Source organism: Phocoena sinus, chromosome 17 (genome assembly GCF_008692025.1).
Source record: "Phocoena sinus isolate mPhoSin1 chromosome 17, mPhoSin1.pri, whole genome shotgun sequence".
NCBI classification, from domain to species: domain Eukaryota; kingdom Metazoa; phylum Chordata; class Mammalia; order Artiodactyla; family Phocoenidae; genus Phocoena; species Phocoena sinus.
In genome coordinates this window covers 60,717,478-60,731,657 of record NC_045779.1, presented here as the reverse complement: position 1 = coordinate 60,731,657, position 14,180 = coordinate 60,717,478, and the positions used below count along the sequence as shown (strand labels likewise).

Sequence of the window (14,180 nt, the reverse complement as noted above, 5' to 3'; positions counted from 1 at the left end):
ATTTTTAACATGTGAAAGTTAAAAGTATATCTTCGAGTCCAGGTCATCAGCCATGATGGAGCCCCTTTGCCTGCCCACTGCCTTCCTCCCCTCCCCCCAGCAGTGCTGGATTTAAGGTAATTTTATGGAACTTTAGAGTGTTAAATAACACAATCCAAAACCAACTCCAAAGAGCAAAATTTACTATGCTACTTTTAAACCACTCTTGCCTGCTTTTTTTTTTTTTTTAATTTAGATTTAAAAGCACATGGTAGACTGCTTTGGGTAGTATAGCCATTTTCACAATGTTGATTCTTCCAATCCAAGAACATGGTATATCTCTCCATCTGTTTGTATCACCTTTAATTTCTTTCATCAGTGTCTTATACTTTTCTGTATACAGATCTTTTGTCTCCTTGGGTAGGTTTATTCCTAGGTATTTTATTCTTTTTGTTGCAGTGGTAAATGGGAGTGTTTCCTTAATTTCTCTTTCGGATTCTTCATCATTAGTGTATAGGAATGCAAGAGATTTCTGGGCATGACTTTTGTATCCTGCTACTTTACCAAATTCACTGATTAGCTCTAGTAGTTTTCTGGTAGCATTTGTACGGAAACACAAAAGACCCTGAATAGCCAAAGCAATCTTGAGAAAGACAAACGGAGTTGGAGGAATCAGGCTCCTGGACTTCAGACTATACTACAAAGCTACAGTAATCAAGACAATATGGTACTGGCACAAAACATAAATATAGATCAATGGAACAGGAGAGAAAGCCGAGAGATAAACCCACGAACACATGGTCACTTTATCTTTGATAGAGGAGGCAAGAATACACAATGGAGAAAAGACAGCCTCTTCAATAAGTGGTGCTGGGAAAACTGGACAGCTAAATTAATTTCTAAACAGTGAAATCAGAACACTCCCTAACACCATACACAAAAATAAACTCAAAATGGATTAAAGATCTAAATGTAAGGCCAGACACTATAAACCTCTTAGAGGAAAACATAGGCAGAACACTCTATGACATAAATCACAGCAAGATCCTTTTTGACCCACCTTCTAGAGTAATGGAAATAAAAACAAAAACAAACAAATGGGATCTAATGAAACTTAAAACCCTTTGCATAGCAAAGGAAAACATAAACAAGACAAAAAGACAACCTTCAAAATGGGAGAAAATATTTGCAAATGAAGCAACTGATAAAGGATTAATCTCCAAAATTTACAAGCAGCTCATGCAGCTCAAAATCAAAAAAAAAAAACAAACAACCCAATCTAAAACTGGGCAGAAGACCTAAATAGACATTTCTCAAAGAAGATATACAGATTGCCAACAAACACATGACAGGATGCTCAACATCACTAATCATTAGAGAAATGCAAACCAAAACTACAATGAGGTATCACCTCACACCATTAGGAATGGCCCTCATCAAAAAATCTACAAACAATAAATGCTGGAGAGGGGGTGGAGAAAAGGGAACCCTCCTGCACTGTTGGTGGGAATGTAAATTGATACAGCCACTATGGAGAACAGTATGGAGGTTCCTTGAAAAACTAAAAATAGAACTACCATACAACCCAGCAATCCCACTAGTGGGCATATACCCTGAGAAAACCATAATTCAAGAGGAGTCACGTACCACAATTTTCATTGCAGCTCTATTTACAATAGCCAGGACATGGAAGCAACCTAAGTGTCCATCAGCAGGTGAATGGATAAAGAAGATGTGGCACATATATACAGTGGAATATTTCTCAGCCATAAAAAGAAACGAAATTGAGTTATTTTTAGTGAGGTGGATGGACCTAGAGTCTGTCATACAGAGTGAAGTAAGTCAGAAAGAGAAAAATAAATACCGTATACTAACCCATATATATGGAATCTAAAAAAAGAAAAATGGTTCTGAAGAACCTAGGCGCAGGACAGGAATAAAGACACAGACGTAGAGAATGGACTTGAGGACATGGGGAGGGGGAAGGGGAAGCTGGGACGAAGTGAGAGAGTAGCAGGGGCATATATACTCTACCAAATGTAAAATAGATAGCTAGTGGGAAGCAGCCACATAGCACAAGGAGATCAGCTCAGTGCTTTGTGACCACCTAGAGGGGTGGGATAGGGAGGGTGGGAGGGAGGGAGTTGCAAGAGGGAAGACATATGGGGACATATGTATGTGTATAGCTGATTCACTTTGTTATAAAGCAGAAACTAACACACCATTGTAAAGCAATTACACTCCAATAAAGATGTTAAAAAAAAAAAAAGCACATGGTAGATGCTTCATAAATGTTAGGTGAATGCCTACTTTTTTTCTTAAATTGCTGTTTAAGTCTGTGGTTCTCAACCATTTATTTAGCAGCAAAATACCAAAAGATGCTAGAAATGCCAATATGCTGATCAAATCAATATGCCAACATATGGGAAAAGTGCAATGAAGAGCTTGGTGCTGTCCCACTGCTCTGCTCTGCCCTTTCCTTCTCTCCTTCTACATGACCCCTAAGGAAATAACCGTAGCAGCTCATGTGACTCCTAATACTCTGATCTGGACGATATTCAGCAGACTGTGCAAGCTTGGTGTGAGTGTGGGCGGAGGCCCTCATAGCATGGGCTCGGGGAGGAGGGGGAGATGCCAAATACTGTCGAAGGAGGAGCTAATACCCATTTGCTCAGCTGAGCAGAGTCAGGACTTTGGGTTTTGCAGCTACAGAATTTTAATAACTTTTATACTTAATTTAAAAATCCATACTTAGGTGCCCAGGTAGAGAATTCAGCCCTTGCTACCATTCTGCACCTAATCACACATAACGGCTTAGTAACTGTGGTAGATTGAAGATCAGCACAGGTTTTTTGACCTTCCTCCCATTGAGAGGTAGAAGGTATGATGCTCTCTTTGAATTGGGTTCTATGACCACCTTGACCAACAGACGACAGCAGAAACGACATTGTACTAGTTCCAAGCATAGTCCTTAACTGTCCTGACAGTTTCCACTTTCCACCTCTTGGAACTCTTGCTCTTATAGTCCTGAGTCATCATGTAAAAACCATGGCTGTCTTGCTGGAAAGACCACATGGAAACATGCTAAAATGACACGAAGGGGCCCAGCCTCTGGGCATCTCCACCAAGAGGCCGGGCATGTGGGTAAAGTTGTTTTGGGCCCTCCAGACCAACCCAGCCACCAGGTAACTGTGGTCAATACTACGTGAAATGGAAGGATTTTCCAGCAAGGCTTGCCTAATATCCTGACCCACAAAATCAAGCAATACAATAAAATGGTTGCTGTTTTAAGCCACCAGGTTCTGGGGTCATCTTCATGCAAGTACCATCACAACAGTAATGAAGACAACTTAGACTCTGTGGTGCTTTGACCATGTGTTTTCATGCATGCTTCTCACTTGATCATCATGACCAAGACATCTACAATACACATGCTGTGCTGCTTCTCTGTGCCACACAGCACTGTAGGAGCTTGGTATCTGCAGAGATGACAGTACAGGTGAGGTCCTGGGCACTTATGATGCTGCTCTCCAGGAATGGGAGACAGACAGTGAACAAATACATGAGTAAGCAAGGAAGTATCAGATAGCAAATAGGGCTATGACATGACCAAAAACAAAAAACAAGACGATAACAAAAACAACCCAGGATGATATCAGAAAGGGTGGGAGCTACTTTGCATGGGTGGTCAGAAAAGCCTGAGCAGGTGACATTGAGCTGAGACCAAAATGACAAGAAAAAGCCAGAAAGGCAAACATCTGGGAAGGGATATTTCCTACGGAAGGAATGGCTAGTGCATAGGTTCTAAGGCAGAAACAAGCTTAAAAAGTCCAGTGAAGAGCAGGAAAGGAGGTATGGCTGAGGGAATTGTCAGGAGAGGAGATCAAAGAGTAGGGTCCAGGTCACCTAGGGCCTTGGAGGGCCTGGGAAGGAGGTTAGATTTTATCCCGAGTACAATGGGAAGCTGTTGGGGGGCTTGAAATGAAGGTGTGACATGAGATCATTCATGTTTTAAAAAGCTTCTCAGGCTGCTGTGAGGAGAATAAAGGATCCAAGAATGGAAGCAGGAAGACTCATTCGAGAGGGATAGTGTGGCTTGGATTGGGGATGGAGCAGTTAGATGAAGAGAAAGTGGATAGGCACGTAGAATGTATTTTAGAGACTCAGCAGGACTTGGGATGAATTAGACGCTGGAGGAGCAAGATGTAGTTGTATTTTAAGTCTTAGGTTTTAGAGACAAGAAAACGGAAGCCCAGATCAGTGAAACAACTTGCTCAAAGTCACGTAGCTTGAATGTGTGAAGACAGAATTCAAACGGATTTTCTCTCTCCAAATCATTTTTGCTCTTCTCACCGTGCTGCACTGCAGCTACCCGGGCGGGTTGCATTACACAGGACAAGCATTTTCACCTAATTAGTCAGCTAGTGACCACAGGGGGAAAGCTTCACTCACAGGTTTTTCCAGGGGCAGAGACACTGACCCCTTCTCCATCATCGTAAATGGGAGTCACTGTGACTTTGTATTCAGTACTGGAAAGCAGATTCTTCAGAAGGAGATTATTCTGGCTTCCAGGCACCATAACCTGAAGAGAAAAGCAAAGGACCGTGGTCTTAGTTAAGACTTTCATCCCTGCTGCTCTACTAACGCGGTGGGACTGTAGGCACGCTGAAATAATTAGAAGCAAGGAGATGTGCTTGGGGGGTGATGATAAGAAAGAAGGGCATTCATGCAAAAGCATTTCTCTCTGAAATTCCCCTCAGAACACCCCTTAGTTTCTAATCACTAATACGGAAGGCTTAAATTTGAAGCTCTTAAGCCCTAAGGGGTAGTCTTCTCTCAACATCTGTTCAGTATTTGTAAAGCAGCCAGAAGAGAGAATAATCTTCCTTTTGGAAAGCAGGTGTTTACGGCTTAGGAGTGTTCATTCTATAATCTAGCCCGCATATCACATTGGATTCTACTTGAAATCCTCTTGAAAATTCAGCCTTCCATTCTTTCCCTTTCAGAGATCATCTAATCCCAGCATTTTAGAAAAGGGTGGATGCTAGCCAAGAACAACATTACCACACATTAAATCCAAGATTTCCGAGTTGAAAGATATTTACCAATGACACTAAATGTCGCAGCTTTTTTATTTCTGAAAGGAGACGTCTTCCTCAATCTGAAATCACCATTCCTCTGACTCTAAAGGCTGCATAAAATAAAATGCAGCGATGGGGTGGACACCGCTCGAGCATCAGTGCAACGTTCCATGTGGCTCAGCAGTGTGAATCCTGGCATCTCTAAAAGAATATGTGGACCAGAAAAGCCACATGTTCTCAATACTAAAACCACAAAACTTTCTGCCTAGGCTTCAGCAGTTAGATGCTGGCACATCTCTGGGCCATTTAAAAGACTTAATCATGGTTGGAAAAAATGCTAGGTTGTAAGAACTGACCCAAATGCATTTAAGGGAGTCACAAGACTGGGACAGCTGGAGATGCTTTTGGATTCAAGAGCTGGGTAAAATGCCAGCAGGCAAAGGGCATGCTGTCTACTTCTGGATGAGGGAAGGAACCTATAAATCATGGAAAAAGCCCTCGAAAGCCTCGAGTTGAACCCAGAAGCAGCTGTTGCTAAGATATTGCTAAGCTCTAAAAGCAGGTTGTTTTTTTTTTTTTTTTTTTAATATGAAAAAGGAAGTCTGAATTAAGTGATTTATATTAGAGTAATATGATTTTCTCCTCATGTGAAACGACATTGAAATACACCGGATGGTACTGATGTGGTCCTGGGAGGGAGATTTTATAAAAGGAGCTCTGTTTTATTCTAAAATGAGTTAGATAACCCTAGCATTAAGAACTTGTAAAGAAAGAACTGTGGTTGCCCTGTCTTGTCTTAGCCTATCCATGCAGCTTCCTTTAGGGCATTTCTTCTCAATATAACCCTCTGGAGCCCAGAGCCTAGGCATTTGTTCCGAGCTGTCTGCCTAGCAAACCACCCATGGTGATGTTCCTTATATAAGGTCATCCCTCAAACTGAGAAGCACACGGCCTTGGAACCAATCAAGTTTAGCCTGTAGGGTACTGAAAAGCAATGGGACCATTCCGGAGGGCTCATTTTTGCTTGCCAGGTAGTAGTTGCTGTGGTTTATAATAACAGCCCTCATTTAGCTAGCTGCTATTATCTGCCAAGTACTACTCTAGGTATTCTAATGTAGTAATTCAGTTACTCTTCACCACAACCTTTTGAGGTAAGAAGTATGATTACTCTCATTTTACAGATGGGGAAACTGAGACCCACATAGCTATTGGGTGAAAAAAAAAAAAAAAAGCCATATTGAAATCCTGAATATCTGGCCTGAGCCTTTTTTTTTTTTTTTTTTTTTGCGGTACGCGGGCCTCTCATTGCTGTGGCGTCTCCCGTTGTGGAGCACAGGCTCCGGACGCGCAGGATCAGTGGCCATAGCTCACGGGCCCAGCCGCTCCGCGGCATGTGGGATCTTCCCGGACTGGGGCACGAACCCGTGTCCCCTGCATCGGCAGGCAGACTCTCAACCACTGCGCCACCACGGAAGCCTTCCCGAGCCTTTTTTAAATCACTGCCCTCTACTCCACTTGACTGCTCTAGCAAACCTCTTTATCCTAATGATACTCATTCCCAAGAATAAAATGTAAACCTCCTCTTGGGCATTCAAAGTTCCTTCCACTTGACCTCTGCTTGTTTGCACAAAGCAAGGTAAAGATAGGTGCCTACTTAGAAGATCTAAACATACACTTCTCCAAAAAAAGACATACAGATGGCTGAATAGCACATAAAAAGAGGCTCAACATCACTGATTATTAGAGAAATGCAAATCAAAACTACAATAAGGTATCACCTCACACCTGTCAGAATGGCCATCATCAAGAAGTCTACTAATAATAAGTGCTGGAGAGGGTGCGGAGAAAAGGGAACCCTCCCAAAGTGTTATTGGGAATGTAAATTGGTTCAACCACTATGGAGAACAGTATGGAGGTTTCTTCAAAAACTAAAAATAGAGCTACCATATGATCCAGCAATCCCACTGCTTGGCATATATCCAGATAAAACCATAATTCAAAAAGATACATGCACTCCAATGTTGACTGCAGCACTATTTACCATAGCAAGGACATGGAAGCAACCTAAATGTCCACCGACAGAAGAATGGATAAAGAGGATGCGGTACATATATATATAATGGAATATTACTCAGCCATAAAAAAGGAGGAAATAATGCCATTTGCAGCAACATAGATGGACCTAGAGATTATCATACTAAGTGAAGTCAGACAGAAAAAGACAAATATTATATGATATAACTCATATGTGGAATCTAATTTTTTAAAATGATATAAATGAACCTATTTACAAAATAGAAAGACTCACAGATTGCGAAAACAAACTTATGGTTACCAAAGGGGAAACATGCAGGGGGGAAGGGATAAATTAGGAGCTTGAGATTAACATACACACACTACTATATATAAAATAGATAACCAACAAGGACTTACTGTATAGCACAGGGAACTCTACTTAACATTCTGTAATAACCTATATGGGAAAGGAATCTAAAAAAGAATGAATATATGTATATGTATAATTGAATCACTTTGCTGTACACCTGAAACTAACACAACAGTGTAAATCAACTATACTCGAATAAAATTAAAAAAAGATAGGTGTCCACTAAAGACAGATGGTACAGGTCATAGCAGATGATGGTTTTGTTGAGAAAACAATTCTATAAAAGATGCTCATGGGTAAATGAGGTGCAAATCTAACCAGTGAACTTCATGTTTTTAATTTTTTCAGAAATGCAACTTCATGTCTGCTCCATTATTGTCCAGAGCTCTTCAGAGCAGCCCGGATCCCATCCAGCAAGCTGTTTCCACAGTAGAAAGAGGATTCCCCACATCTCAGTTTGTTCCTGTCTTAGAAAGTTCTGTTTCTATACAGTGATTTTCATGCCTTCTATGGTGAAAGACTAGGTAGGGCTAGTGCCGTTATGTTTTAATCTCAGTCCCTGACGACCAATATTTTTATAAAATACAGTAAAACAAAATCGCCAGAAAACACGGTCATATTCTTGGATGGTCCAGCAATGTCAGATTGCTGTAAACGTTTCTAAGCTTAATCTTAATACCTGAACTTATCTTGTAAGAGACTGAGCCACATTCTGAGTTTCCCTACTCTAGAACATTTCTTGCAACTCAGAATTCAGGACATGGTTTTAGATTTTTACATGTAGGTTCTAGAAAAGCCTGGAATCCTGATTGGCCTTTCACAAATTAAGACATGTGAGACCTCCCTCCCCTGACAACAAAATTCAGGGCAATGTCATTGCTATGTCTCCATATTTCTGAGCAGAGTTGAAAGTCAATCCTTATGAAATATTTGACAGGGGGTTTTACTTCCTAAGAGTTCAAAAGCTTTTTATTGGGAATATTTGGTAGATTTGATTATACTTAGAAAATAAAGAAATACTTCACTTAACCTCAATTGTAAAAGTAAATTTAATTCCCCTTGCTTTATATATATTAAAGCCTGACTTTGGTTTACAATATACCTATACTATTCTCTAACTTCAGTACTTTAGTTTATCATTTCCTCAGGTAAATTTAATCAGCTTTTATAGTTAAGGAAAATTTGGAAAGATGGTAAGAGGCATTTCTCTTATCCAGACATTTCTTTTCTCAATTTTGTAATATGGTTTAGCCATCTGTCTTTCCCTGCCTGCATCATTATTTTAAGATAGTCATTTGGTTGAACCTGTCTACAAAACAGAAACAGAGTCACAGACATTGAGAACAGACTAGTGGTTGCCAAGGGGAAGGGGCTGGGGGAGGGGTTGAGTGGGGGATTGGGGTTAGCAGGTGAAGCTATTATATACATAATGGATAAACAACAAGGTCCTACTGTATAGCACTGGGATGATAAACCACAATGGATAAGAATATTTAAAAAAGGAATGTATATATAATATATATATGTATAACTGAATCACTTTGTTGTACAGCAGAAATTAACAAATTGTAAATCAATTATACTTCAATAAAAAAACAAAAGAAAAGAAAGTATTTAAGATATGCATTTGCTGTGTGGGAGTGAATATAGATCTTCAAGTTCCTGACCTACGTTGGTTCTATAATCTAAAACTAGATGCATGCACTTTCTGTCTTCAGTAATAATAATACGTTGCATTTACATAGTAGTAACATTTCATAAGACACTGAGATATAAATTCTCAATTACTCCTCAGGTGAGTCCCTGAAAATATGCCTGTAAATTAAGAGTGAACAAATCCAATTTCATTGGAATTCACTATAGGGGCTTGAGAGTTAAAGAATTCTAAAGTACTTTCTTCTGTGTAGCAAAAATATTTCTGCACAGTAAATAATCACCATCAAAGTTATCAATATTTTTCATTTTTATTAAGGGTTTGTTTAACTGGGGCACATGTGTGTTGAAGACTTTTGATCTTTTCTTCTTCATCTAGGTGTCCAAGTTTGTTTCAAAATAAACAGTGTGAAATGAAAGAAACTGGCAAAGGGAAAATTATCTAGAGATAATCCAAAGTACATATTATTATTATTTTACCTTGCATAGCTTGTAAGTGCGCGCACAAGATTAAACTGTAACTCATTCCAAATTAGCGGGAATAATTTAGCAAGAAGCTTAATGTGTTTCTTGGTAAGAGCAGAAACAAAAACCAAAACAAAACTCTCACTCTGCGAAGTTTTTATGGGTTTCATTTTAGGGACTAAGTTGAAATATGAGGGCAATAACAGGGAAAGTAAAACATCCAAATTAGGTCTTTAGTTACCACAGCTAAGCACAATTTTTTTGAATTTTCCAATCATGGATTATTTGAAATCTATGATCTGTGTGAATTTATAATTCAACCTATTTTGTTCCAGTGTCCATTAATTTTCCAAAAGTACTCCCAGACCGATTTCATGGACCTTCTGCTTATTCACAGTGGACATGGCTACTGTCCATTGTGTTATCGTCGTGTTCTACAACGATTCATCCATCAGCTTGAAATTAAGTACTTTCCTGAGAGACTCTGGAGCTCAAACCATTGTTTATGTATTGATATCATACAGATACAAATAATTTGCCACCAAAGGCTTTATAAGTAAGGAAAAGGAAGAAAGGATAATAATGCTATTCTTTTTTTCTTTTTTAAATATGGAACGCTTCACGAATTTGTGTGTCATCCTTGCGCAGGGGCCATGCTGATCTCTGTATCGTTTCAATTTTAGTATATGTGCTGCTGAAGCGAGCACAATAATGCCATTCTTGAACACTGATGTATGTGGAGATTTCTTTCCTAGAGTGTCACAAATATAATGCAGCAGAGGGAAAGAAATGCAACTAATGAAGCTAAATAAAGCATATTTCATAACTAAAAGGAAAAATTTCTCTTGGATACAAACCAGAGTTATTGGGTCTGATGGGAAGTGTGCCTAGGAAACAATTTTCAGGTTCTAGAGTAAAAGGAATGGTATGGTGTAAATAAAGAAAACATGGGAAGGCCACGATTAAGACTGTACCCAAGTTTTCCAAAAACACTAATTCAAAAAGATACATGCACCGCAATGTTGACAGCAGCACTACCTACAATTGCCAAGATATGGAAACAACCTAAGCATCCATCAACAAATGAATGGATAAATAAAATGTGGTACATATACAGAATGGAATATTACTCAGCCATAAAAAAGAATGAAATCTTGCCATTTGTGACAGCTTGGATGGACTTGGAGGGCATTATGCTAAGCGAAATAAGTCAGGCAAAGAAAGACAAATACTGTATGATATCACTTATATGTAGAATCTAAAAATTACAACAAACTAGTGAATAAAACAAAAAAGAAGCAGACTCACAGATATAGAGAACAAACTGGTAGTTACCAGTGGGGAGAGGTGGGGAGGTGGGGAGATAGAGGCACAAGCTATTGGGTGTAAGATAGGCTCAAGGATATATTATACAAAATGGGGAATATAGCCAATATTTTGTAATAGCTGTAAATGGAAACTAACCTTTAAAAACTGTATAAATTTTTTTAATTTAAAAAAATAAAAACACTTTATTTCTTAATAACAAAGAGTCTACCCAGGTTTTCAATAGAGAAAAACAAATACAGATGAAACAACTTAAAGAAAACGCAACACATAAAAATCTAAATCCCACAGGGAGACACTCATGATTAAGAATACGTTAGAAATGACTATAAATCTGCTCAAAGAGAGTCAATGTCAGTGAAAAATACAACTATTTGTTAATGGATGGCATTTCATTAGGAACACTTCAACTGCATAAAGAAGACCTTTGAGTTATGCTTCATTTAAAAACTTTTAATCAGATTCCCAAGGGCAAAAAAGTTATATATGTGTATATATATATATATATATATATATATATATATATATATATATATATAATTTTATATATTGGACTTCCCTGGTGCTGCAGTGGTGAAGAATCCACCTGCCAATGCAGGGGAAACGGGTGCAATCCCTGGTCCGGGGAGACCCCACATGCCACAGAAAAACTAAGCCCAAGTGCCACAACTACTGAGCCTGCGCTCTAGAGCCCATGAGCCACAACTACTGAGCCCATATGCCTAGAGCCCGTGCTCCACAACAAGAGAAGTCACCGCAATGAGAAGCCCTGTGCACTGCAACAAAGAGTAGCCCCTGCTCACCGCAACTAGAGAAAGCCCGCTTGCAGCAACGAAGATGCAACACAACCAAAATAAATAAATAAATAAAAGAAGTTTATATATTAAAAATTTACATATCAAAAGTATACACACTCACACACACACACACGTATACCCACACACACAGACAAGTGTATAATGGACTACTTATGACCCAATTTTTGTGCTCTAACAAGTCGTCAAGGCAACAGAAGCAAAGCGGTAATGAAGGTTCAGCTGCTTTATCAATTTAAAGCAGGTTGTATGCGGAGCACGTTTCGGAGACAGAAAGTCATCAGGAGATCAGTTGTTAAGTTTGGATCAAGCAAAAACATTAGTTTCTAGAGAAATGAAGAAATGGACAGTAAAGCTTGCGTTAATCTCAGGAAATAGTCTCGTTAGCCTGGTTAGTCAGGAAACTTGTGGAGTTGCTAGTCAGCTGTATTTATACAGACCGTTCCTACCACTTCTTCGGCAGGGTCCCCTTGAGCAGTCAGGTAGGTCACCCTGAACTGCTGCACACTGCTGTCTGAAATGTCCCATTTCACCCGCAGGCTAGAAGTGGTTTCATCATCTACAACCAGGTTTCTGACTCCTGTGCGGAAAACTGGAATAAACACAACCAAGTATTTAAGGAACTTTTCATCCGTCATATTTCAAAATGAGCTACAGAGATGATTTGTGGACGTGACAACAAGTATCATTTAATGTATCTCTACCATGTAGACCCAGGTGAAGCGAGAACAACTCAGCTTTAGTTAATAGAGAGCCATGATACCTACTGGTAGCAAACAAAAATGGGCTTAAGAGATCTCAAGGTGAGATCATGGATCCCTCAAACCACCAGCTCTGTATATACACTAGGAAGGGGAACTGGGGAGCAGCCCTTAGACTAGGAAACCAGAAAGGGAGCCCAAAGAGGAGCACGACTGTGAGAACTTCACATTAGGGCTGAGCTGGAGAAGTGGGCGTGAGGGACCAAATGTGGTCAACCTCGGCGTGCAATCTAGCATCCAACACACATCCCATCACCTGCTCCCCCGTTTCTGTTTTAACACTTGTCACTCAAAGCACAAATCTCCCACCAGGGCTGCCTCTATCCACTCAGGCCACACGGATTTCATCCTTTCTCTGAGATCTGTCCACACTCCTTCACTCGTTTTCTCTGACACGTTCCTTTTCATCTCCCAAAGTGACTGCTCTCTCATTTGTCCCATTGTTTCTTCTCCCTCTTGCGCCAACTTCCTTTCATTCTGTCCATCTCCATGGACTCTTTCTTCTCTTCATTCATTTATTCATTCATTCAGCATTCATTGAGCTTTTCCTGTATGTCAGACTGGTTAGGCCTTTAAGACATACAATGATCTACAGTCGACAAAAATAGTCAAAGTGTCACAGAGGAGACAGGAGAGTGACATTTATCAGGCAAAACTTTACCTACTAGGCTGTAGGTACAGAACGCAACATCTCACCTTCAGGGTTAGGAGTTCTAGACGGCAGGAGGATATGGGAAAAGCATGAAACATATGGTTGAGGCCAGGAAGGGAAGCAGAACCCAGTCACGAAGCATCTTGTATGTTATGATTAAGAGATGTGGGGTCATAAAGAAGGGCTCAGTAAAGGTTAACTGAAGAATGAATGAATCAGTGAACGAATGAATAAATGAATGGTATTGGAGATTCACTGAAAGGTTTTAGGTCAAGAAATAAATATCAACAAACTTGCTTAATCTAGTTGACTGTGACAACTAGTTGGGAGGTATATTATAATGGAGGGGAGAGTTAAGCTGAGAGAGAAAATAGCTGATGTAGGAACACCAATACACCAGCCACGGCTCAGTTACCCACAGAAATGCATGGAAACTATGATATGAATAATTCTCAACAGAAAGCAATAGGAGAAGGCACTGAGACCAAGAGTAGGGCAGAGACTCCTGGGGCTGGATACTAACGTCCTCTAAAAGATTAGATGGGAATTCAAAACAAAGATGGGAAAAATAGAGAGTACCACAGTGATATTGATTAGTAGACGAGAAGACCAATTAGCATTTAGGGATAAGAAGAGGTTGAGAGCTCTGAAGGGAGTGAAATTTGAACTGGTATGCCCTGTTCCTAATCAATCATATAAATCAAATAAAACTGGGATAATATAAGTTCAGTTTAAATCAAACTTTTCTTATGGGTAAACAGGCTTCTATTTGTCCTTACCTGATGTCACAGGCCTGGTAGGTGCTTCGGTCGTAGGTGGTTCTGTCCAAACACTGTCAACTACAAAAATATTCCTCACTTTAAAATTCTGTAATGATGATAACTCTATACATTTGTGTATATCACTTTATAGTTTTCAAAGAAAAGTTCACCTATGTCACTTGTTTCTCACAACAACCTTGACCACGGTTACAAGAGAGAAGTGAGTTGTAAGGCAGACATTGTATCTATTCCACAGATAAGGAAACAAACCCAAAGAAGTTAGTTTCTAATCACAGATACC

The 14,180-nt window shown here is 39.7% G+C and overlaps 1 protein-coding gene and 1 non-coding gene across 2 annotated transcripts in view; both read right to left on the bottom strand.

The window, feature by feature from the left end:
• COL14A1 (collagen type XIV alpha 1 chain) overlaps positions 1-14,180 on the bottom strand; it is a 245,422-nt gene that overhangs the window by 145,556 nt on the left and 85,686 nt on the right. Inside the window, exons 17-19 of the mRNA XM_032610321.1 lie at positions 13,898-13,957; positions 12,146-12,297; positions 4,432-4,561 (exon numbers count right to left, since the gene is read on the bottom strand). Coding sequence (XP_032466212.1) covers positions 4,432-4,561; positions 12,146-12,297; positions 13,898-13,957 — 342 coding nt within the window. The remainder of the gene's footprint in view (positions 1-4,431; positions 4,562-12,145; positions 12,298-13,897; positions 13,958-14,180) is intronic.
• LOC116742802 lies at positions 10,168-10,271 on the bottom strand. The gene has a single exon (XR_004346582.1). It is a non-coding gene; the product is annotated as a U6 spliceosomal RNA (small nuclear RNA).